General features: G+C 44.4%; 1 protein-coding gene across 1 annotated transcript; it reads right to left on the reverse strand.

The window, feature by feature from the left end:
• Positions 1-1132: 1132 nt before the first annotated feature.
• Positions 1133-21134, reverse strand: LOC139180686 (phospholipase A and acyltransferase 3-like). The gene is made up of 2 exons (XM_070782806.1): positions 20898-21134; positions 1133-1240 (listed from the first exon to the last, which is right to left on the reverse strand). The coding sequence occupies exons 1-2, from the start codon at positions 21132-21134 to the stop codon at positions 1133-1135; spliced, it is 345 nt and encodes a 114-aa protein (XP_070638907.1).
• Between the last annotated feature and the right edge of the window lie 2823 nt (positions 21135-23957).

Genomic DNA, 23957 nt, shown 5'->3' on the forward strand with positions numbered 1-23957 from the left:
GAACCACACAGCAAATGAGCCAGGAACCTCAACTGACAGTGGCTGGCATAGGGAGAGGGGCATAAACAAGACAAAATAGCAGTCCGTAACAGAGTTCAATTGTCTTTTTTTTTTTTTTTACTGCATCGAGTCTTAGTTGCAGCATACAAAATCTTTTCTTGCAGCACATGGACTCTCTTGTTGGGCTTCCCTTTGTGCTCGGCTGGTAAAGAATCTGCCTTAGAAAGATGGTAACAATAACCCTGTATATGAGACAGCAAAAGAGACACTGATGTATAGAACAGTCTTTTGGACTCTGTGGGAGAGGGACCGGGTGGGATGATTTGGGAGAACGGCATTGAAACATGTATAATATCATATATGAAATGAGTCACCAGTCCAGGTTTAATGCACGATACTGGATGCTTGGGGCTGGTGCACTGGGACGACCCAGAGGGATGGTACAGAGAGGGAGGAGGGAGGAGGGTTCAGGATGGGGAACATGTGTATACCTGTGGCAGATTCATGTTGATATATGGCAAAAACAATACAATATTGTAAAATTAAAAAATAAAACAAAATAAAAATTTAAAAAAAGAATCTGCCTGCAATGTGGGAGACTTGGGTTTGATCCCTGGGTTGGGAAGATCCCCTGGAGAACGGAAAGGCTACCCACTCCAGTACTCTGGCCTGGAGAATTCCTGTACAGTCCTGGGATCACAAAAGTGATCCAGTCCTGTACAGTCCATGGGATCATAAAAGTCGGACACAACTGAGCAACTTTCACTTTCACTATGGACTCTCCAGTTGCAGCATTCGAGCTCCAGAGGGCCTGGACTCAGTAGTTGCCCCACTCAGATTTATTGCCCCGAGGCATGTGGGATCTTAGTTCCCCAACTAGGGACTGAACATGTGCCCCTTGCTTTGGAAGGCAAATTTTTCACCACTGGACCACCAGGGAAGCCCTCAACTGTGTCTTTAATAGAATCATGCTAGTCTGCATTTCCCCAAATAAAATCTTCCTGTGCTTTTATTGAGTTCCATTAAAATAAGCCTAAATGATCACAAAACAGGGAAATCGATAAACTAAACTCCATGCCTGCTAGCTAAGCCAGATTTCCCAACTGGCTGCCTTCATGACAATTCCTCGAACTTATTGCTTTTCCCTCTTGCTTCTGCAGGATCGCAGTGAGGCAGGGGCCAGGCCCACTTCTACGATGGCACCTGCTGTCACACCTGCAGTCATGAGCACATCAGTGACCTGCAGCAAGAAGAGAAGTGGGGTAACGCTCAATACGAGGGGTCTGACCACGGATGCATAGAACACCAAGAACCTTCAGCTCAGGGAAGACCCATTTGGTCTGGTCCTCTTCAAGGCAACCCCAGCAGGAATAAATACGGCCATGAAAGGGGACATCCGGAGAAAGCCAGCCACCCAGGAAGGAGGGGAGAAAGTGGCCAGCCAGAGGGGAAAGAGTAAGTGGGAGGAGGGGCCGCAGGTGTGAAATGCAGGGAAGGGAGGGGTCAAGGGAGGGAAACTCAATGGCCCTGTGGATGTATTACCCCCAGAGGGCATGGGTGCCCAGATGACGTAGGTCAGGGCTGACCAACTGGGAGCCTGGAAGCCGGTGTAAAGGGGAGGAAACCACCCCGTGACCTCTCACTGCCCAGAGTGTGTGGGCAGGAAGCTCGCCTGGACCGCCCTGTGTCCCAGGTGCCCGACCACCTTCAGGCGCATAGCAGGCTTGTGACTGACCAGCTGAACAAGTGACTGAACGCTGGGTAGCACTGAGGTTCTGCTTTTATGAGATAATATTGTCTCATTTGTGTGCTGTTGGGGAGAGGAAATTTCCCCCTCTGTGCCTCTTGTGTTATTGTGGCTGAACTAAAGATAAAACTAATGATAAAATGACAAAACAATGGAAACAGTGACAGACTTTATTTTTCTGGGCTCCAAAATCACTGCAGATGGTGACTACAGCCATGAAATTAAAAGATGCTTGCTCCTTGGAAGAAAAGCTATGACCAACCTAGACACCATAGTGAAAAGCAGGCACATTACTTTGCGGACAAAGGTCTGTCTAGTCAAGGCTGTGGTTTTACCAGTAGTCATGTATGGATGTGAGAGTTGGACTACAAAGAAAGCTGAGCACTGAAGAATTGATGCTTTTGAACTATGGTGCTGGAGAAGACTGTTGAGAGTCCCTTGGACTGCAAGGAGATCAAATCAGTCAATCCTAAAGGAAATCAGTCCTGAATGTTCATTGGAAGGACTGATGCTGAAGTTGAAACTCCAATATTTTGGCAACCTAATGTGAGGAACCAACTCATTGGAAAAGACCTTGATGCTGAGAAAGATTGAAGGCGGGAGGAGAAGGGCATGACAGAGGATGAGATGGTTGGATGGCATCACTGACGCGTGGACATGAATTTGAGTAGGGTCCGGGAGTTGGTGATGGACAGGGAAGGCTGGCATGCAACAGTCCATGGGGTCACGTAGAGTCGGACATGACTGACCGACTGAACCAAACTGAATGATAAAATCGACTCAAGATAGACTCATAGAGAAAAAGAAAAACATTTTAATGCATACACAGAGCCTCATGGAAACGGTCCCTCAGAAGTAGCCAAAGCAGGCAGCTTTTAGACATTTTAGACAAAGAAACAATACATTTGTGAGAAATTGACAGGACAAAGAAACTACTGTGTTCTGAGTATTGGGTGGTTTGTGTTGTTGTTATTGTTGCTGTTTGTTTGTTTGGCTGCCCTGTGTCTTTGTTGCAGCACAAGGGCTCCTGGATGTAGTGCACAGATTCCTCTAGCTGAAGGCTTGCTCTGGTTGCAGGCTTCCTTCCGTTGCACTGCACAGGTTTAGTTGCTCTGAGGCATGTGGGATCTTAGTATCCTGACCAGGGATCGAACCCAAATCCCCCACATTGGAAGACGGATTCTTAACCACTGGACCACCAGAGAAGTCCCAAAACTTAGGTATTGTGTGTTCATTAGTGAGGAATCTAAGCAGAGTTTGCACTTGTGGTGGTAAAACTAAAGAAGTAACGAGGCGTTTATCCAGGCTTCTTCCCCCGGATTCCCCGTCCCTGGCAATAAGGATGTCCTTCTACGTCCAGATGCAGTGAGGGCACCTTTCACATGAGGGGTGTATTTCCTGCTTTCAGGGGATCATAAAGGAGAGTCAGAGCATCCCTCTTGCCTTGGCCATTTCTTAACTTTAATTAAAAAGAAGCAATGTTCCATTGTAATATATTTGGGAGTAGTCCACCCCAAGTCCCAACAGCACTGGTCAGAAAACGGTTCTAGATAAAGACAAGGATACTCAAAAAAACAAAAGAATGCAGTAGCTATGTGAGGATGATCCCTAAAGACCAGTGTACTCAGCCCAGCTCCACTGAGTTCACTGACACGGTAACATGGACAGGGGTGGGCCAGCTGGTAAGATTGGAAGCTGGGCTTCTATACCCAACAGAGACTTGGAGACAGTGGCCCCATCCTTCCTGGGGATGACGTTCAAAGGGATGGCTTCAGGTCCTGGCAGCATTGAGCTTTTTCAGGCAGGCATCTGAGGGGTCATCCTGCAGACGTGGCCTCATGTTGCCAGAAGCCCTGCTGGAGTTTAACGGTCCCTTGGTGCAAAAGTCTGGATGCGTTTGTTCTGTGGCTCGAGTTCCACTGTTCTCACAGGCCCACGGTCTTACTTGGAGAGAAGGAGAGAGAGGAGAATCTTTCTAGAGAAACAGTGTGATGAAAAGGAAGGGGTGAGGGAGAGAAAGAAAGGCAAGTTAGTGAGTTACCTTCAGTGGAAAGAGTTCAGAAATAGAGGTGCCAGGGCCAGGGAAAACGAACAGATGAACATACACAGCCCCGAGCGCTTCCTGCAATCTTGAGGGCCTCTTCTCTCCCCAGTAGAGGGCGTGCGCTCCTGCAGTGCTGTGAGGTACTTGGACAACAACTGAGTCATTTTTTCTAATAAACATTCACTTACCGTTGCTGTTGTTCAGTATCTAAGTACTGTCCAACTCTTTGTGACCCCATGGATGGCAGCATGCCAGGCTTCCTTGTCCTTCACCACCTCCTGGAGTTTGTCCAGATTCATGTCCATTGAGTCAGTGATGCTATCTAAACATCTCATTCTCTGCCACCCTCTTCTCCTTTTGCCCTCAATCTTCCCCAGCATTAGTCTTTTCCAATGAATTGGCTCTTCTCATCAGGTGGCCAAAGTATTGGAGCTTCTGCTTCAGCATCAGTCCTTCCAATGAATATTCATTGGAATGTTCATTGATTTCCTTTAGAATTGACTGGTTTGATCCCCTTTGCAGTCCAAGGGACCTTCAAGTGTCTTCTCCAGCACCACAGTTAGAAAGCATCAATTCTTCGGCACTCAGCCTTCTTTATGGTCTGACTCTCACATCTGTACCTGACTACTGGAAAAACCATAGCCTTGACCATATGGACCTTGATCGGCAAAGTGATGTCTTTGCTTATTAATATATATATTGTCTAGGTTGGTCATAGCTTTCCACCCAAGGAGCAAGTGACTTTTAATTTCATGGATGCAGTCACAGTCTGCAGGGATTTTGGAGCCCAAGAAAATAAAACCTTCTGCTGCTTCCACTTTTTCACCTTCTGTTTGCCATGAGGTGATGAGACTGGATGCCATAATCTTAGTTTATGATTCTGCAATCCTACACCTAGTGCTTACCCAAAAGAAATTAAAATCCATGTTCATGCACACAAACAAACCTATATGGGAATATCTATAGTGGCTGTAATAATTATTGTCAAATATCAAAAACTACACAAATGTCCTTCAGCTGGTGAATAAAGAAAGGCTGGCCCATGCATGCAGCAGGATACCACTCAGCAGAAACAAGGAACAAAGCATGTCACGTGCTACAACAAAAATGAACGTCAGACGCATTCTGCTAAGTTAAAGAACCCAGACACAAAAAGCAAGCTTCTATATGATTCCATTTGTACGACATTCTAGAAAAGGCAAAGCTATAGGGAGAGAAAAGAGATTGCAGGAGTTGAGGTGTGGAGCTGGGGTGAGGGGCTGGCTGATGACAAATGGGCCTGGGGAGCTTTAGGGGCGAGTGAATCTCCTGTGATCTGTGTTCTCCTGACGGTCACATGGATACATGAGAGTGTCAACAGTCAAAGAACTATATACAAAAATGGTCAATTTACTCTAACATTTATACTTATTTTGAATATAAACACACACACACACATATATATATATATATATATATAAACACATATGCCTACATGTGTATACGCTCACGTGCTGTCCATCTGTTTTAATGGTTGAATAACATGCCATTAAATGCAGGTGTCTATTTTATTTGGCCAGTTCCTTTAGTGGTTTCCAGGGATTGGACATTCCCTTTAATGCTGCGATGCTATGGAAGGCAGTAAGGAGTTGGTCCAGGACTTGGCCAAGCCTGCCCCAGTGCCTTCCCACGTAGGCTTTCACTCCATCCCTACACAGCCTAGAGGTAGGGATTATTATCTGCTCTGCAGAGGGTGCAGCTGAACTTAGCAGGGGGGTGGGGGAAGTCACATGTGCAAGTTGCACAGTCAGGGAGCAGGAGACCGAGGACCCCAACTGCTTCTGACCAGTTGGGAGGCCCATGCTCCTTTCCTTACACTGTGCACCCAGTTGTTAACTATTGAAAGGAAGTAACTGTGTCTTATTTCTGTTCATCACTCCAAAACAACTAATATATAGGAGACTGGACCCAAGATGTGATGCTTTCCAAGAACCAGGGGTTGCCTTGAACTGAACCCCTCTCCAATGGAATAAAGTCAACAGTCTGCCCATGAACTCACTTCTAATGAAGATGAGCCCTTGGTACACTGTGAGGGTGGGAGCATGATGAATTCAGCAAATGGCCCTTGAGTGCCTGTTGTGCCAGGCACTGAAGGGAGAACCAGTGCATGATGGTGCAACTGTTCCCCTTCTCCATCTCAACCCTGGGACTTAAACAGAGAACCCATCCTTGCTTGAGGGAGACAGATGGCTCACACAGCCCCTGTTTACAGAGAAGGCCAGTGTTCATAGCCAGAGGCAGAAATCTCAGTCAGGTCTCCAAGTCTCAGTTTTGGCTTGGCCTGAGACAGGAAAACCAGAGACAGGCAGAGGGGAGCCCTGGCAGGGAACATTTTAGAACCTGACCCTCAAGGAGCCCCAGTCAAGCCTGCAGGCTCCCTCTGTAAATCAACTGCAGTCAACAGTTGGGAGCCCTTCTTGCACTGGTGAGAAGTCCCTCTCTTTACTGGGATGACTGTGCTGGAAAGGTGCTCTTTAGAGGACAAAGGCGAGATGGAGAGGGGTCCAGAAGGCAGTGTGGGTGGACATGCAGCAGGGGAGTGAGTCTGAGTGATGTACACAGGTTGGGTGTGAGTGCACTGTATGTGCAGAGTGTGTGTGTGTCAGAGAATGAGTCTTGACTCCCAGGAGGTCTGAAATGCCTCCTAAAGGGCCTCCTGCCTCCTACCCAGGCATGGTCAGTTTTCATAAGCATTCCCTTGTGTGTGGTCAGAAAGAATCTGTATTTCACAGTTCACTCTATGTGCTCATTGAATCAGCTTGTCAGTATCTTTTGCGAAGTTTCTGTATCTTAACTGATTTTTGTGTCCCCTTGATTTATCAGATCCTGATAGAGGAATAGGTAGATCTCCCACTATGGTGAACTAGTCATTTTCTCCTTACAACAGACCAAAAATTTTAATATCTCTTTTAGGACTTTTATTAGATGCAAACAATTTTAGAATTCTTAATATCATACCTTCCTAGGGAATTGAAAGTTTTTTCGGAATCTTTGTGGAGCGTTTCTTGACACCAGCAGTTAATTCTCTGAGTTTCGAGACAGCAACTGGGTGCTCCATGAATCGGTTCGATTTTGACACTAAACACAGACTTCACAGCCTAAGTGCTCAGTCCCCTAAGACTGTCTTCCTTCACATCAGATGTCTTTCACCACTCACCTGTATTTTTGTCAAAACCCCTCCTACATTTCAGCAGTTTTCCAGAAAGGCTCACAGAACTCAGAAAGGCAGCTTAAATGTTTACCAATTTATTAGGATGGATACAATTCAGTTCAGTTCAGTACAGTCACTCAGTTGTGTCCGACTCTTTGCAACCCCATGGACTGCAGCACGCCAGGGCTCCCTGTCCATCTACAACTCCCGGAGTTCACCCAGACTCAAGTTCATCGAGTCAGTGATGCCATCCAGCCATCTCATGCTCGGTCATCCCCTTCTCCTCCTGCCCCCAATCCCTCCTAGAATCAGAGTCTTTTCCAATGAGTCAACTCTTCGCATAAGGGGGCCAAAGTACTGGAGTTTCAGCTTTAGCATCATTCCTTCCAAAGAACACCCAGGGCTGATCTCCTTCAGAATGGACTGGTTGGATCTCCTTGCAGTCTAAGGGACTCTCAAGAGTCTTCTCCAACACCACAGTTCAGAAGCATCAATTCTTCGGCACTCAGGTTCTTCACAGTCCAACTCTCACATCCATATGTGACCACAGGAAAAACCATAGCCTTGACTAGACGGACATTTGTTGGCAAAGTAATGTCTCTGCTTTTGAATATGCTATCTAGGTTGGTCATAACTTTCCTTCCAAGGAGTAAGCGTCTTTTAATTTCATGGCTGCAGTCACCATCTGCAGTGATTTTGGAGCCCCCCAAAATAAAGTCTGACACTGTTTCCACTTTTTCCCCATCTATTTCCCATGAAGTGATGGGACCAGATGCCACGCTCTTTGTTTTCTGAATGTTGAGCTTTAAGCCAACTGTTTCACTCTCCACTTTCACTTTCATCAAGCAACCAAATGGAAGAGAGGTGGAGGGCAAGGCATGGGGGCAGAAGATGCAAGGAGCTTCCCTCTCCTCTTCAGGTAGCCACTCTACGGATACCTTGGTATGTTCACCACCAGGAAGTTCATCAAGCCTCCTCGCTGAACAGTTTTTATAGAGCTTAACCTTTAGCACCCACTCCCACATTCCCTTCTTAGAGATCAGTAGCCTGAAATTTCCAACTCTCTGATCACTGGGTCTTTCTGATGACCAGCCCCATCCTAAGGCTATCTTAGGGTCTAAGTCAGCCCATTAGCACAAACTCAGGTTGATCAAAGGGGTTCCTTAGAAATAGCAAAAGATAAAGCCTATCAACAAGGAAATTCTGAGGGTTTTAAGCGCTCTGTCCAAGAACCAAGGACAAAGACCAAATGTATTTCTTATTATGCCACACTTTTCATCCTTTCTGTCTAATAGTCATTTTTGGTTTAAAGCTTATATTTTCTGATATCAATATACCTATGCCAGCTTTCAGTTAATTAATATCAACTAATTAACCAGTTTTTAGCTAGTAATTGCCTAGTATATCTTCTATTAAAAATATTACTATAAAATTTATTGAAATAATTTGGAAAGTTTTCTTTTGTTTAAATTTTCAAGTTTCAACTATTTATAAGGTATATAGCATGTAAATGTTTTCATATACAAAGGTAGCAGTAAAATTGCCACCCATATACCTAAGGCATGGGTTAAAATCTGATTTTTGGTAATTTTGCTTTATCTGCATCTATTTTTTATGCCATGTGTTTTACATAAGCCTCATAACTTTATCACACTCAATAAGATACATGATTCCTTAATATTCTTCATTATCCAATTCACATTCAAATTTCCCCAGGAAACCCAAATTGCTTTTAGAGTCCTTTCTCACATTTACTTACTTTGTCTCCAACATGTCTTTCAGTCTAGGACACTTTATACACACCCTCAATATTTTTCCTTGATAACATTAATGTTTTATTTTTGTTTGTTTGTTTTATTTTTTAACTTTACAATATTGTATTGATTTTGCCATATATCGAAAAGAATCCACCACAGGTATACATGTGTTCCCCATCCTGAACCCTCCTCCCTCCTTCCTCCCCATACCATCCCTCTGGGTTGTCCCAGTGCACCAGCCCCAAGCATCCAGTATCGTGCATCGAACTTGGACTGGCGACTCGTTTCATATATGATATTATACATATTTCAATGCCATTCTCCCAAATCATCCCACCCTCTCCCTAGCATTAATGTTTTCAAGATGTCAAATAACTTGTCACGTAACCTTCAGTCTTTATGTCCTTATATTTCAATTGTATCTGCTGTAAACAGTATTCCCTGGATTCGTTTTCTAATCCAGTATAATGTTTGTCTTTTACTTGGCAAGTTTAGTTCATTTATATTTATGGTCACTATCAATATATTTGGAATGAGTTCTTCCATCTTATCTGATTATTTGCACAATCTCACTTTTTATAGGTAATGTTTCACTATTTTTTAATTGAACAGGGGGCTTCTGTTTTGCTTTCTTGTGTTTAGTCTACCTCATTCCTTTTTATTCCATAATTAATTTGGAGATCTATACTCCATGGGTCCATATCATATTCTCCCAAGTGTGAGAGAAGAGCCTTCAAGAGACTCCCCTTTAATTTTGGCCTGTGTCCCTTGAGCTTGGCACACTTGAAAACAGGCATGAGATGTTATATCAATAGAGCTAAGATAAAACGAAAAGAAACTAACTAGGAGAAAACTATGCTTATGTCAACACTGGGGAAAGAATGAGCATAAGCTTTTCCTAGACCAGGTATGGTCCAAGCAGGAGCAAACTAGAAAGGAGCCATTTATAAGTCCTGTCCGGGATTTCACACACAGATGGTCCCCAGACAACCAAGGCTGCCAAGGGAAACATTGGCAACCAGATGGAGGAGATGACTTGCCTTGTGGAGGGAAGGACAATTGGCCCCAGAAGGGTGCTTCCGAGAGCCCACAAAAGCCCCTTGCAGGAATCTGGTCACTTTGAACATCTGCCAAGCCCAACTAGTAACAGAGCCAAACCTCAAGGGACCAATCACGAATGGTCACACCTCCTTCCCTAACCCCTCCCCAGAGGCCTCAGCAGCAGGCAGGTCAGGGATAAGACCATCCACACCCACGCTCCGTGAGGTCTGAGGCAGCCTTTGTACCACGTGACCTGCTCCACTGGGCAGAGCTGATTGGTCTAGTGGGCCACCTGACCCAATGGCTGTCAACCAATCAGTAGACAGCTCAGTGTGGTGAGGGAGCCAATCAGATTCTCTCTCAGGAGCTTGTGCTAGGAGGCCTCAGAGGCCACAGGGAGGGATGAAGATGAGCGGATATGGGAAGAGAAGCCACAGGAGTGAGTATGGGATCAGAGACTTGGGGGCCGTGACAAGCCCCAAGAGGAGAGGATGCAGGATCATTGCAGGGTGGAAGTAATAAGGCAGAGAAAAGCTGTGGAGATCAGGGGAGATTTTAAACAAGATTGGCCAGAGCATATAATTTTCATTATGGCTGTGGTTGGGTTTGGTTTGAGCCCCACTGACATCTACAGACTCCAGCTGCTGACTCCTGGAAGCCGGCCTGGGTCTAGTTCCAGGTCAAGGGTCCTGGTTTCCCTTGATTCGTGTTCTTGCATATCAGTCAGGTTTGTCTATCTCTCTTGCTGCTGACCTGTTCCTACACAACTGGAAACACCCATTACGTGAGATAACCAGAGCTGGAGTTTGTTTCGTGCAGGTAAACTAAAAAGCCTCTTGATGAAAGTGACAGTGGAGAGTGAAAAAGTCGGCTTAAAGCTCAACATTCAGAAAACGAAGATCATGACAACTGGTCCCATCACTTCCTGGGAAATACATGGGGAAACAGTGGAAACAGTGTCAGACTTTATTTTGGGGGGCTCCAAAATCACTGCAGATAGTGACTGCAGCCATGAAATTAAAAGACGCTTACTCCTTGGAAGGAAAGTTATGACCAACCTAGATAGCATATTCAAAAGCAGAGTCATTACGTTGCCAACAAAGGTCCATCTAGTCAAGGCTATGGTTTTTCCTGTGGTCATGTATGGATGTGAGAGTTGGACTGTGAAGAAGGCTGAGCACTGAAGAATTGATGCTTTTGAACTGTGGTGTTGGAGAAGACTCTTGAGAGTCCCTTAGACTGCAAGGAGATCCAACCAGTCCATTCTGAAGGAGATCAGCCCTGGGATTTCTTTGGAAGGAATGATGCTAAAGCTGAAACTCCAGTACTTTGGCCACCTTATGCGAAGAGTTGACTCATTAGAAAAGACTCGGACGCTGGGAGGTATTGGGGGCAGGAGGAGAAGGGGACGACCGAGGATGAGATGGCTGGATGGCATCACTGACTCGATGAACTTGAGTCTGGGTGAACTCCGGGAGTTGGTGATAGACAGGGAGGCCTGGAATGCTGCGATTCATGGGGTGGCAAAGAGTCAGACACGACTGAGTGACTGAACTAAACTGAACTGAACTGAAAGAACACAGTCCACAAATAGAAAATGAGAGAGAATCACCAAAGAGCCAGAGCACAGCCTGGCATCAGCAGGAGCAGAGCCTCGCTGCAACCTCAACAGACTCCAGCCAGGCAGTTATTGATGCATGTCCCCCAATAAAATCCTCCCTTACTGGGTTTTGTTTTTATTATTGTAAGAAAAAATGAAATCCACAAACCAAACCAGAAACTGATAGCCTATGGTGTTTGGTGTCGAATTTGTGGTCTCCAAAGGAGAAGATTGAACTCCAGGACCAAAGATGCAGTCTCCATCATTCAGAGTTTTGTGCAGCAAAGATTTTTATTTAAAGTAAAAGGATAGAGAAAGCTTCTGACATAGATATCAGAAGGGGGTATAAAGAGTGCCCACCTCACTAGTTTAAGCAAGGCATTATATACTTTTCAACTGGCTGCTGAGAATAGATAAAAAGAATGCCTCAAGACTGAGAAAGTTTTATCCAGACCCTCTTCCACAGCATACATCTTGAGATCACAGTGGCCCAAGACTAGTCTGGTAAAATGGATTTCAAGCACTCTGTCCCTGGCAGAGATGTGTTATGGCTGTGTAGGCAGTGAGGAAACAGGTTCCCAGGCAACATTTGTTACAGTTATAATGACTAACAGAGACACAGAGTCTGAGAAAAGCATACCCAGCAGTAAGATATATTATGCTTAAAAGGCCAGTTTTCAAAAGAAATAGACTGTTGCAAAGTTAACACAGAGCTTTTCAAATTAGCCCATCCTTGGAAAGATATATCATAGCTTTCAGAGCCTAAGAGACTAAGGCAAAAGGATATGAAAAAGAAAGAAAGTTTACTTCCTCCTAAAAGGGGCCTTGGACTCCCTATCAACCTGCCTGTTAACTCTCTCAAAACTGTATAGCAAAACAAGACTCCCCTCAATGTATAATGTCACTGCTGACAAGACACTCCCTTCAGGTCATTGACTTTGCTTCTGGTTTCTTGAGAACATGACTCAGGCAGATAGGGCTATCAGGCCCACTCCTGAGATGGTAGCTGCTGTGACAGCATCTCTGCCCTGCAAGAGACAGGAGAGTGAGTCAGACTCTGTGTCAGTAAGCTGAGTACAGACTGTACATTCAACAAGGATGTCCAGCTCAGGGAGCTTCATGTGCCTCATAGCCTCCTTGACAAACTCAGGAGTCAACAAATATTGACAGGGAAATGCAGAGAGGAGGGCAGCATGAGGAAGGAATTTGTGAATGGGGCAGCTGGCCAATGACATACACAGACCTGAAGAGGGAAATTCCCTTCAGCCTGCGGGTTTTTAAAGCAGACAGATCCCCAGAGGGTAACTGTGGAAAGGACAGGGAGATGAAGCCAGATGGTTGAAATCCTGGCTGATGAACAGTGAGCTCTTGAGATACATATAAAGTTGAAGAGGAATTGCTATTGAACCTCAATGAACTCTGACCTGGGTCCTAGCAGAGCCCTCACTTGTCCTCATCTTGGCTGTATCCCCAGCGCCCAGACCTGCCAGGCGCCAAGTGCTCTCTGCACATTCTTCAATAAATGACTCAACTATGAAAAAGAGTGGTGATGTTATACTTTAAATTATTAAGATATCTTACTTATATTGCTTGTAGTAGGAAAAAAAACCAGCAAAGTAAGAGTAAGTTTCAGGGTAAAAACAGAACATGTATCAAATTTCACTCCTTCCTGAACTCCAAATAAAAATAAAGTAAGACATTAGTTTTAGGCATAATTCTACTAGGACTCAGAGAAGACTAAAGGCTAAGGCAGCTGTGAAAAAAGCCGAATATTAATCCTAAATAGAGTAAGTCCCTTACATACTAACCTGGTCAGTTCTGAGAGCACGTTCTTAACACTAATTTGTTCATAGGTTCAACAAAGTTAGCTTAGGTACCCAAGTAACACAATCAACTATACAGTACTGTAGTGTAAAAGATTTATAATACTTTTCACACAAAAAATACATAAAACAAAAACAAAGAATAAAGAACACATTTTTCTTACTTCAACTTAAATTCTTCATTAGCACACTCAAAGATACTTATTGAAAGTGAAAGCATTAGCTGCTCAGTTGTGTCTGATTCTTTGCAACCTCATGGACTGCAGCCTGCCAGGCTCCTCTGTCCATGGAATTCTCCAGGCAAGAATACTGGAGTAGGTTGCCACTCCATTCTCAAGGGAGACTTCCTAACCCAGGGATTGAACCCCAGTGTCATGCATTGAACGCAGATTCTTTACCATCTGAGCCATCCTTTTAATAGGGTTCTCATACATTACACACAAAAAAAGATTTATTCATTGATTTTTGGCTGCACTGGGTCTTCATTGCTGTGTTCAGACTTTCTTGAGTTGCAGGAAGTGGGGACTCCTCTTTGTCGTGGAGCATAGGCTCTAGAACTTGGGCTCAGTAGTTTCAGGCTCAGTAGAGGTGGCACAAGGGCTTAGTTATCTCACCTTATGTGGGATCCTCTTGACCAGGGATCGAACCTATGTCCCCCACATTGGCAGGTGAATTCTTTACCGCTGAGACCACCAGGGATGGCCATCTCATATTTTTAATCTTACAGTATCAGATCAGATCAGTTGCTCAGTCGTGTCCGACTCTTTGTGACCCCATGAATAGCAGCAAGCCAGGCCTCCCTGTCCATCACCAACTCCCGGGTTCACTCAAACTCATGTCCATCGAGTCAGTGATGCCATCCAGCCATCTCATCCTCTGTTGTCCCCTTCTCCTCCTGCCCCCAATCTCTCCCAGCATCAGAGTCTTTTCCAATGAGTCAACTCTTCGCATGAGGTGGCCAAAGTACTGGAGTTTCAGCTTTAGCATCATTCCCTCCAAAGAAATCCCAGGGCCGATCTCCTTCAGAATGGACTGGTTGGATCTCCTTGCAGTCCAAGGGACTCACAAGAGTCTTCTCCAACACCACAGTTCAAAAGCATCAATTCTTCAGTGCTCAGCCTTCTTCACAGTCCAACTCTCACATCCATACATGACCACAGGAAAAACCATACCCTTGACTAGACGAACCTGTGTTGGCAAAGTAATGTCTCTGCTTTTGAATATGCTATCTAGGTTGGTCATAACTTTCCTTCCAAGGAGTAAGTGTCTTTTAATTTCATGGCTGCAGTCCCCATCTGCAGTGATTTTGGAGCCCAGAAAAATAAAGTCTGACACTGTTTCCATTGTTTCCCCATCTATTTCCTGTAAAGTGATGGGACTGGATGCCATGATCTTCATTTTCTGAATGTTGAGCTTTAAGCCAACTTTTTCACTCTCCACTTTCACCTTCATCAAGAGGCTTTTTAGTTCCTCTTCATTTTCTGCCATAAGGGTGGTGTCATCTGCATATCTGAGATTATTGATATTTCTCCCGGAAATCTTGATTCCAGCTTGTGTTTCTTCCAGTCCAGCGTTTCTCATGATGTACTCTGCATATAAGTTAAATAAATAGGGTGACAATATACAGCCTTGATGTACTCCTTTTCCTATTTGGAACCAGTCTGTTGTTCCATGTCCAGTTCTAACTGTTGCTTCCTGACCTGCATACAAATTTCTCAAGAAGCAGGTCAGGTGGTCTGGTATTCCCATCTCTTTCTGAATTTTCCACAGTTTATTGTGATCCACACAGTCAAAGGCTTTGGCATAATCAATCAAGCAGAAGTAGATGTTTTTCTGGACCTCTCTTGCTTTTTCCATGATCCAGCAGATGTTGGCAATTTGATCTCTGGTTCCTCTGCCTTTTCTAAAACCAGCTTGAACATCTGGAAGTTCATGGTTCACATATTGCTGAAGCCTGCTTGGAGAATTTAAGCATTACTTTACTACCGTGTGAGATGAGTGCAATTGTGCGGTAGTTTGAGCATTCTTTGTCATTGCCTTTCTTTGGGATTGGAATGAAAACTGAACGTTTCCAGTTCTGTGGCCACTGCTGAGTTTTCCAAATTTGCTGACATATTGGGTGCAGCATTTTCACATCATCATCTTTCAGGATTTGGAATAGCTCAACTGGAATTCCATCACCTCCACTAGCTTTGTTCATAGTGATGCTTTCTAAGGCCAACTTGACTTCACATTCCAGGATGTCTGGCTCTAGGTCAGTGATCACACCGTCATGATTATCTTGGTCTTGAAGATCTTTTTTGTACAGTTCTTCTGTGTATTCTTGCCATCTCTTCTTAATATCTCTGCTTCTGTTAGGTCCATACCATCTCTGTCCTTTATCGAGCCCATCTTTGCATGAAATGTTCCTTTGGTATCTCTGATTTTCTTGAAGAGATCTCTAGTCTTTCCCATTCTGTTGTTTTCCTCTATTTTTTTTGCATTGATCACTGAAGAAGGCTTTCTTATCTCTCCTTGCTATTCTTTGGAACTCTGCATTCAAATGCTTTTATCTTTCCTTTTCCCCTTTGCTTTTCGCTTCTCTTCTTTTCACAGCTATTTGTAAGGCCTCCCCAGATAGCCATTTTGCTTTTTTGCATTTCTTTTTATTGGGGATGACCTTGATCCCTGTGTCCTGTACAATATCACGAACCTCATTCCATAGCTCATCAGGCACTCTCTCAGATCTAGGCCCTTAAATCTATTTCTCACTTCCACTGTATAATCATAAGGGATTTGATTTAGATCATACCTGAATGGTCTAGTGGTTTTCCCTACTTTCTTCAATTTAAGTCTGAATTTGGCAATAAGGAGTTCATGGTCTGAGCCACAGTCAGCTCCTGGTCTTGTTTTTGCTGACTGTATAGAGCTCCTCCATCTTTGGCTGCAAAGAATATAATCAATCTGATTTCGGTGTTGACCATCTGGTGATATCCATGTATAGAGTCTTCTCTTGTGTTGTTGGAAGAGGGTGCCTGTTATGACCAGTGCATTTTCTTGGCAAAACTCTATTAGTCTTTGCCCTGCTTCATTCCGTATTCCAAGGCCAAATTGGCCTGTTACTTCAGGTATTTCTTGACTTCCTACTTTTGCATTCCAGTTTCCTATAATGAAAAGGACATCTTTTTTGGATGTTCGTTCTAAAAGTCTTGTAGGTCTTCATAGAACCGTTCAACTTCAGCTTCTTCAGCGTTTGCCTTGGAAACGAACAGAGTTCATTCTGTCCTTTTTAAGATTGCATCCAAGTACTGCATTTCGGACTCTTTTGTTGACCATGATAGCTACTCCATTTCTTCTGAGGGATTCCTGCCTGCATTAGTAGATATAATGGTCATCTGAGTTAAATTCACCCATTCCAGTCCATTTCAGTTCGCTGATTCCTAGAATGTCAACATTCACTCTTGCCATCTCTTGTTTGACTACTTCCAATTTGCCTTGATTCATGGACCTGACATTCCAGGTTCCTATGCAATATTGCTCTTTACAGCATCGGACCTTGCTTCTATCACCAGTCACATCCACAGCTAGGTATTCTTTTTGCTTTGGCTCCATCCCTTCATTCTTTCTGGGGTTATTTCTCCACTGATCCCCAGTAGCATATTGGGCACCTACTGACCTGGGGAGTTTCTATATAGTACATTGAAAAGTACAGTAGTGAAGAACAACAGCTGGCATCCAGGGGCTGGTGTCACGTGAACAAGCAAGAAGAGTTACTGACTGGAGGAGGGAGAGGAGGTGGAGATGGAGGAACTGAAGGATCGTCAGCAATAGGAGATGGAGGGCACGCTTCAATGTCACTCAGTCCTGACTTTGCTGGGACACAAGTTGGCATCTTTGAAAGTTCAAAACTTGAATGTTTGTATGTCAGGGGCTAACTGTGTACATCACTTCATGGGAAATAGATGGGGAAACAGTGAAAACAGTGTCAGACTTTATTTTGGGGGGCTCCAAAATCACTGCAGATGGTGATTGCAGCCATGAAATTAAAAGACACTTACTCCTTGGAAGGAAAGTTATGACCAACCTAGATACCATATTCAAAAGCAGAGACATTACATTGCCAACAAGGGTCCAGATATCTAGTCAAGGCTATGATTTTTCCAGTGGTCATGTATGGATGTGAGAGTTGGACTGTGAAGAAAGCTGAGTGCCAAAGAATTGATGCTTTTGAACTGTGGTGTTGGAGAAGACTCTTGAGAGTCCCTTGGACTGCAAGGAGATCCAACCAGTCCATTCTAAAGGAGATCAGCCCTGGTTGTACTTTGATAGGAATGATGCTAAAGCTGAAACTCCAGTACTTTGGCCACCTCATGCGAAGAGTTGACTCATTGGAAAAGACTCTGATGCTGGGAGGGGTTGGGGGAAGGAGGAGAAGGGGACAACCGAGGATGAGATGGCTGGATGGCATCACGGAGTCGATGGACATGAGTTTGAGTGAACCCCGGGAGTTGGTGATTGACAGGGAGGCCTGCGGAGCTGCGATTCATGGGGTTGGCAAGAGTCGGACACGACTGAGTGACTGAAATGAACTGAACTGAATTGTGTACAACAGAATCCCTAAAAAAGATCACATATTGACATCACCAGGTATTTCTGGAAGTGGGTGAAAGAGAGAGAGAGCTGAGGTCCCTCCTTAACCACAATGAAAATCAGGAGATTTGGGGGTCTGAAAACAGAAGCACATGTGAGGGTGTGGGTATCATACCTCCAAAAAGGAATTGTGAGGCCATAAATATGCGAAATGGAGACTCTTGGCCTTCCCATCCCCTCTGCTCCCAGTACTTTACCCTTTAAATAAGAGTCAGGAAAACTCTTCCAGGGAATCGCACTGGCCCAAGTGGAAACATGAAAGGTACCAATATGAGGGTTCCCAGTCTACTCTGAAGTGAACCTCAAAGTCAACAAGACACTGCCCTCTGAGCTCACTCCTCAACCCCCCTATTCTTAATCATGAGCCCACAATCCAGATGTACCAGACATATAGCTGCTGCTGCTGCTACTGCTAAGTCACTTAGTCATGTCCGACTCTGTGCAACCCCATAGACAGCAGCCCACCAGGCTTCCCCGTCCCTGGGATTCTCCAGGCAAGAACACTGGAGGGGGTTGCCATTTCCTTCTCCAAGGCATGAAAGTGAAAATGAAACTGAAGTCACTCAGTCATGTCCAACACTTTGCGACCCTATGGACTGCAGCCTAGCCAGCTGTTCCATTCATCAGGTTTTGCAGGCAAGAGTACTGGAGTAGGGTGCCGTTGTCTTCTCCAAGACATCTAGCAGGACCTCTGAAATAGAAGACAGAGAGCAAAACAAAAAGGAAACAGCAACCTGGAGAAAGAAAAGAAAACATATTTTTAAAAACTGTCTTTAGAGAATAGAATGTTTACAGTAAAGTAGAGGGATTTCCTGGTGGCTGAGTGGTGAAGAATCCACCTGGCAATTCAGGATCCCCAGGTTGGGAAAATCCCCTGCAGAAGGCACTCCACGATTCTTCTCCCACGGACAGAGGCACTGGTGGGCTATAGCCCATGGGGCAGCAAAAGAATCAAATATGACTTAGAGACTAAACAACAACAACAATAAAGAAGAACACAGTGCTATTAAAAATAACGGAATGTTGAGAGAAAAAAAGCAATTCTCAGAAAATAAAACATATGATGGAAATTACAAACTCAATAGACATTTTAGAGATAAAGTTGGGAAATCTCTCACAAAGAACAGCAGAAAAGATGAAGCTATAGAAAACAGCTTCCAAAGGTAAAAATGAAGGAAAATCCAGTCAGTATAACATTTGAATAATAAACTTTCCAGAAAGAGGGACTAGAGGAAACTCAGAGGAGTGGAAGCAAGAGTGAACTAACTCATGAAAATTTACTAGGACCAAAGGATATATGTTTTCACATTGAAATGGTGCTTTGAGGATAAAAGCAGACCTATGTCAAGGCACATTAGTGTGAGATTTTAGAACACTGGGTAAAGACAAGACATTACATCTTCTAGAGCAGGAGAGAAAAACAGGAAACTGAGAAAAGATCAGGAATCAGAATTACTTTAGCTTTCATCGTAGCAATGCTGGAAGCAAGAAGACAGTGGAAGAATGCCTTCAAAATCTTGAAGTAAAACAATTTCTAACCTAGAATTACATACCTATGTGCTTACCTGCTCAGTCGTGTCCAACTCTTTGTGACCCTATGGACGATAGCCCACCAGGCTCCTCTGTCCATGGAGAATCTCCAAGCAAGAATACTAGAGTGGGTTGCCAGGCCCTCCTCCTCCAGGGCATCTTCCCAACCCAGGGATTGAACCCAGGTTTCCCACATTGCAGGCAGACTCTTTCCTGTCTGAGCCACCAGGGAAGCCCAAGAATACTGCAGTAGATAGTCTATCCCTTTTCCAGGGGATCTTCCTGACCCAGGAATCAAACCAGGGTCTCCTACAATTCAGGAGGATTCTTTACCAGTTGATCTACCAGAGAAGCCCTGGAATTCTATACCTATACACACTATTAAATCAAGTGGGAGGGTAGATTGAAAAATAATTCAGACATGCAGGATATCAAACAAATTCTTCCATTCATCCTTTTTTAGGAAGCTGCTGAAGGAGTTTCCACCACAAGAACTGTGTAAACCAAGACAGGGCTTCCCAGGTGACTCATTGGTAAAGCATCCACCTGCCAAAGCAGGAGACATGGGTTTGGTCCCTGGATTGGGAAGATCCTCTGGAGAAGGAAACGGAACCCCCTCCAGTATTCTTGCCTGGGAAGTCCCATGGGCAGAGGAGTCTGGAGGGCTAAAGTCCAAGGTGTCAGAAAAGAGTCAGACACAATTTAGCTATTGAACACTAACAAAAAACCAAGAAAGAGGACATGAGATATGGAAGATGGTGCTCTGGTGCAAGAGACAAGAGAGGGAAATCTTTCTAGAATAACAGCAAGAGGAACTCCCAGAACAATAACTGTACCCAGTGTAAAGAGTAACTGGTAGGCAGAAAAATAGCCCCCAAAGATGTCTAGGTCTTAGTTCCATGATATGTCCTCATTCCTAATATTGGTAAATACATTATGCTACATGGAGAGAGAGAATTAAGATTGCAGATAGAATTAAGGTTGCTAATCAGTTTACCTTAGAGTAGGAAGATTATTCTGGATTTCCAGGTAAGCCCAATGTAATCACAAAGTTTCTGATGGAAGGGGGAAGGAGTAGAGTCAGCATAGTGATGCAATTGAGAGAGACTCAACCAGCCATTTCTAACTTTGAAGACGAAAGGGAGCCACAAGCCAAGAAATGCAGGCAGCCTCTTGAAGCTGGAAAAGACTACAAAACAGGTTCTCTGTGAGAGCCTCTAGAAAATAACACAGCCTTGCTGACACCTAGATTCTACCCCGTGAGACCTGTTTCAGACTTCTGACCTCCAGAACTATAAGACCATACATTTGTGTTGTGTTAAGCCACTGAATTTCTGGCCATTTGTTACAGCAGCCACAGGAACTCATACAACAACCAATTCAAGTTTGAGCCTGGCATGTAGAGCTAACTGTTGTCACCATTATCCTATATATCTTAAGGCAACTTCTGGGGCATGTGGCCTACCTGAGTGAGAGAAGCAGCAGAGAAATAAGAAACTAAGAAACCATGGAGCTAGGGACACACTGAGGACCCACCTGGTGGCTGCAGGAGACCCCGTAGTACAGCTCATTAACAAAATGGTCACAGTTGTTGCTGATCAGACTGTAGCAGAACTCCTGGCCCACCAACTCCTCCGCCCACTGGACGATTTTCCTGGGAGGGAATGGGTTGTACTTGTCACCATGCTTGTTGTTGACCCTGTACAAATCTCTCCCAACCACGTCACACAGCCGCTCCTTCTTTACTATGGCCCTGTCGGCCACTGAAGACATGATACTGGACCCACCAGCTCCCGAGATTCCGCCTGTGGATTCAGGATGAGGACCACGATTGGTCCTGGGCTGGCCCCCAGCCCAGCACCCACCACATCCACAAGGGGATGAGCAGATGAGTCAGGGTCAGAGCTGTGTGGCTTTGGATAAGGCCCTTGTAGTCTCTGGTCCCTGGTCTCCTTATCTGAAATGAGGAATGAAGTTCCATAATTTGTTGGGATTTTTTTAACCTACAGCAGCTGGCCTTGCACACCCTGTGACACCCCAGTGGCCCTCTTGATTGTGCAAATACAGGCTCTGAGCACACCCACCTCCCTGGGAGAATAGAGTGTGAATTTGTTGTGATCCTGCCAAGACTCCACTTCCCTGACACACACAAAGCTGATTACTGCACAAAAGGTGTATGGATTTGGGGAACAGATCCATTCTTGATGTGTAGAGGTATCTCGTGGCTTTAATTTGTATTTCCCTAGCAGCTAAAGATGTTGAGCATCTTTTCATGTGCTAATTTTCCATCTGTGTGTTCTCTCAGAAGTGCTGTCCCCTTCTCTACTTCCTGAAATTTTGTAAAAATTGGGACTGTTTCCTTAAACTGTTCATGAAATTTGCTGGGGAAGCTATCTAGACCTGGATATTTCCTTTGGAAGATTTTTTAATTAAAAAAACACTGATGTATAGAACAGTCTTATGGACTCTATGGGAGAGGGAGAGGGTGGGAAGATTTGGGAGAATGGCATTGAAACATGTAAAATATCATGTATGAAACGAGATGCCAGTCCAGGTTCGATGCGTGATACTGGATGCTTGGGGCTAGTGCACTGGGATGACCCAGAGGGATGGTATGGGGAGGGAGGAGGGAGGAGGGTTCAGGATGGGGAACACATGTATACCTGTGGCAGATTCATTTTGATATTTGGCAAAACTAATACAATTATGTAAAGTTTAAAAATAAAATAAAATTTAAAAAAAATTCAATTCCTTTAATAGGACATAGAAATAGACCGTGTATCTATTTTATCTTGGGTTGCTTTTGATAGTTTCTGTTTTTTAAGAAATTGGTCCATTTAATGCAGATTCCATATATATACATGACTATGCAATATTTGTTTTGCTCTTTCTGACTACTTTACTCTGTAAAACAGGTTCTAGGTTCATCCACCTCACTACAACAGATTCAAATTCATTCCTTTTTATGGCTGATTAATATTCCATTGTACTGATGTACACTATCTTCTTTATCCATTCATCTATCGATGAATATCTAGGTTGCTTCCATGTCCTGGCTATTATAAATAGTGCTGCAACGCACACTGGGGTACATGTGTCTTTTTGAATTGTGCTTTTCTCAGAGCATATGCCCAGTAGTGGGGTTGTTGGTCATATGGTAATTTTATTCCTAATTTGTTAAGGAATCTTCATACTGTTCTCCATAGTGGCTGTACCAATCTACATTTAATCTTAGTCATCAAATGTAATACATACACTCAGTGCATAAGATTTTCTTATCTTTTCAATGTCTGTGGGGTCTTTAGTGAAAATCCTTCTTTCATTTCTGATGATGGTAATTTGAATCTTTTCCCCTTTTTTTCTTTGTCAGTCTCACTAGAGTTTGACCAATTTAATGGTATTTTCAGAAAAACAGCTTTGATCCTATTGATTTTCTCTACTGGTTCCTGTCTCCAACTTTATAGATGTCTGCCCTTATCTTTTCTATTTCCTTCTTTTTACTTGCTTTGGTTTATTTTGCTCTCTTTTTCTAATTTCTTCAGTTGAAAGCTCAGAGTACTGATTTTAAACTTTTCTTCTTTTCTACTATAAGCATTTAAGATAATACATTTTTTCTCAGCACTTTATCTATAGCACACAAATTTTGATATTTTGTGTTTGCTTTTTTGTTCATTTTACAATGTTTGCTAACATCCATTGAGACTTCCTGCCTGAGGAGTCTGGCAGGCTATAGGTCATGGGATCATAAAGAGTCGGACATGACTGAGAGTCAGACAGGACTGACATTTAGACAGAAAATCCTTCCTTGCTTTCAGGGACCAGATGGACCACGTTGTTGTCTAATAGCCACTTTGAAAACATCTCAGCCAGATCTCCAGGTAGAGCGTTTGGCCTGCCTGCCCTAGAAAAACCAGATGAACATGAACCTAAGCCATCCATCTCCCAGAGAGTGGCTTCTTTGGGGAGAAGGGGTGATGCTTAGTCTTCATCACGTGATGGGCAACCAGGACGGTGCAAGCACTTGTCTTGGGCACCAGCCCCCACCCCTGCTGAGACATGGGAAAGGAGGGAGGGTCCTGGGACTGTGTTGGCTGAGTCCGTGTTCACTCAGGTGTACCTTCACATGCCCGGGGCTGTGCGGATGTGTTTCTGCACGTGTGTACTCAAGACACAGCATGCACAGCATTTTCCCAACATGTCCCAGCACCAGGCCCACCCAGGGCAATGCTGGGCAGTCAGTCTGTGGACAGACCCCCAAGCCCACCACCCTGTGCTCATGGTGTCCATGGCCTCCTTCAGCCCCATCTTTAGGTCCCCTCCTGCCCTCAGGATGCCCGTCTCTCATACCTGATGTCTTGAGAGATGCAAGTTGGAGAGATCTTAATGTGACCCAACGTGCAGTTCAGGGACCAGAACCTTGTGGGATCACACAGCAGTCAGCAATGGGGTGGACACCTGCCACGTGGCCCTTCCACCCACACAACCTGACAAGAAGCATCATCCCATTGTGGAGGCACAGGAACCAGGGTTCCCAGAGGGCGATGCCCTGCTCAAGGTCACTTGTGCCAAGAGCCCAAGCCGGGCCTTTGTCCACAT

Source organism: Bos indicus, chromosome 29 (genome assembly GCF_029378745.1).
Source record: "Bos indicus isolate NIAB-ARS_2022 breed Sahiwal x Tharparkar chromosome 29, NIAB-ARS_B.indTharparkar_mat_pri_1.0, whole genome shotgun sequence".
Lineage (NCBI taxonomy): Eukaryota > Metazoa > Chordata > Mammalia > Artiodactyla > Bovidae > Bos > Bos indicus.

Coding starts and splice junctions, on each gene's coding strand:
- LOC139180686 (XM_070782806.1), bottom strand. CDS start 21,134: ATGTCTTCAGTGGCCGACAGGGCCATAGTAAAGAAGGAGCGGCTGTGT. Junction 1,241..20,897: donor GGGTCTCCTGCAGCCACCAG/GTGGGTCCTCAG, acceptor TTCTTGCTGCAG/GTCACTGATGTGCTCATGAC.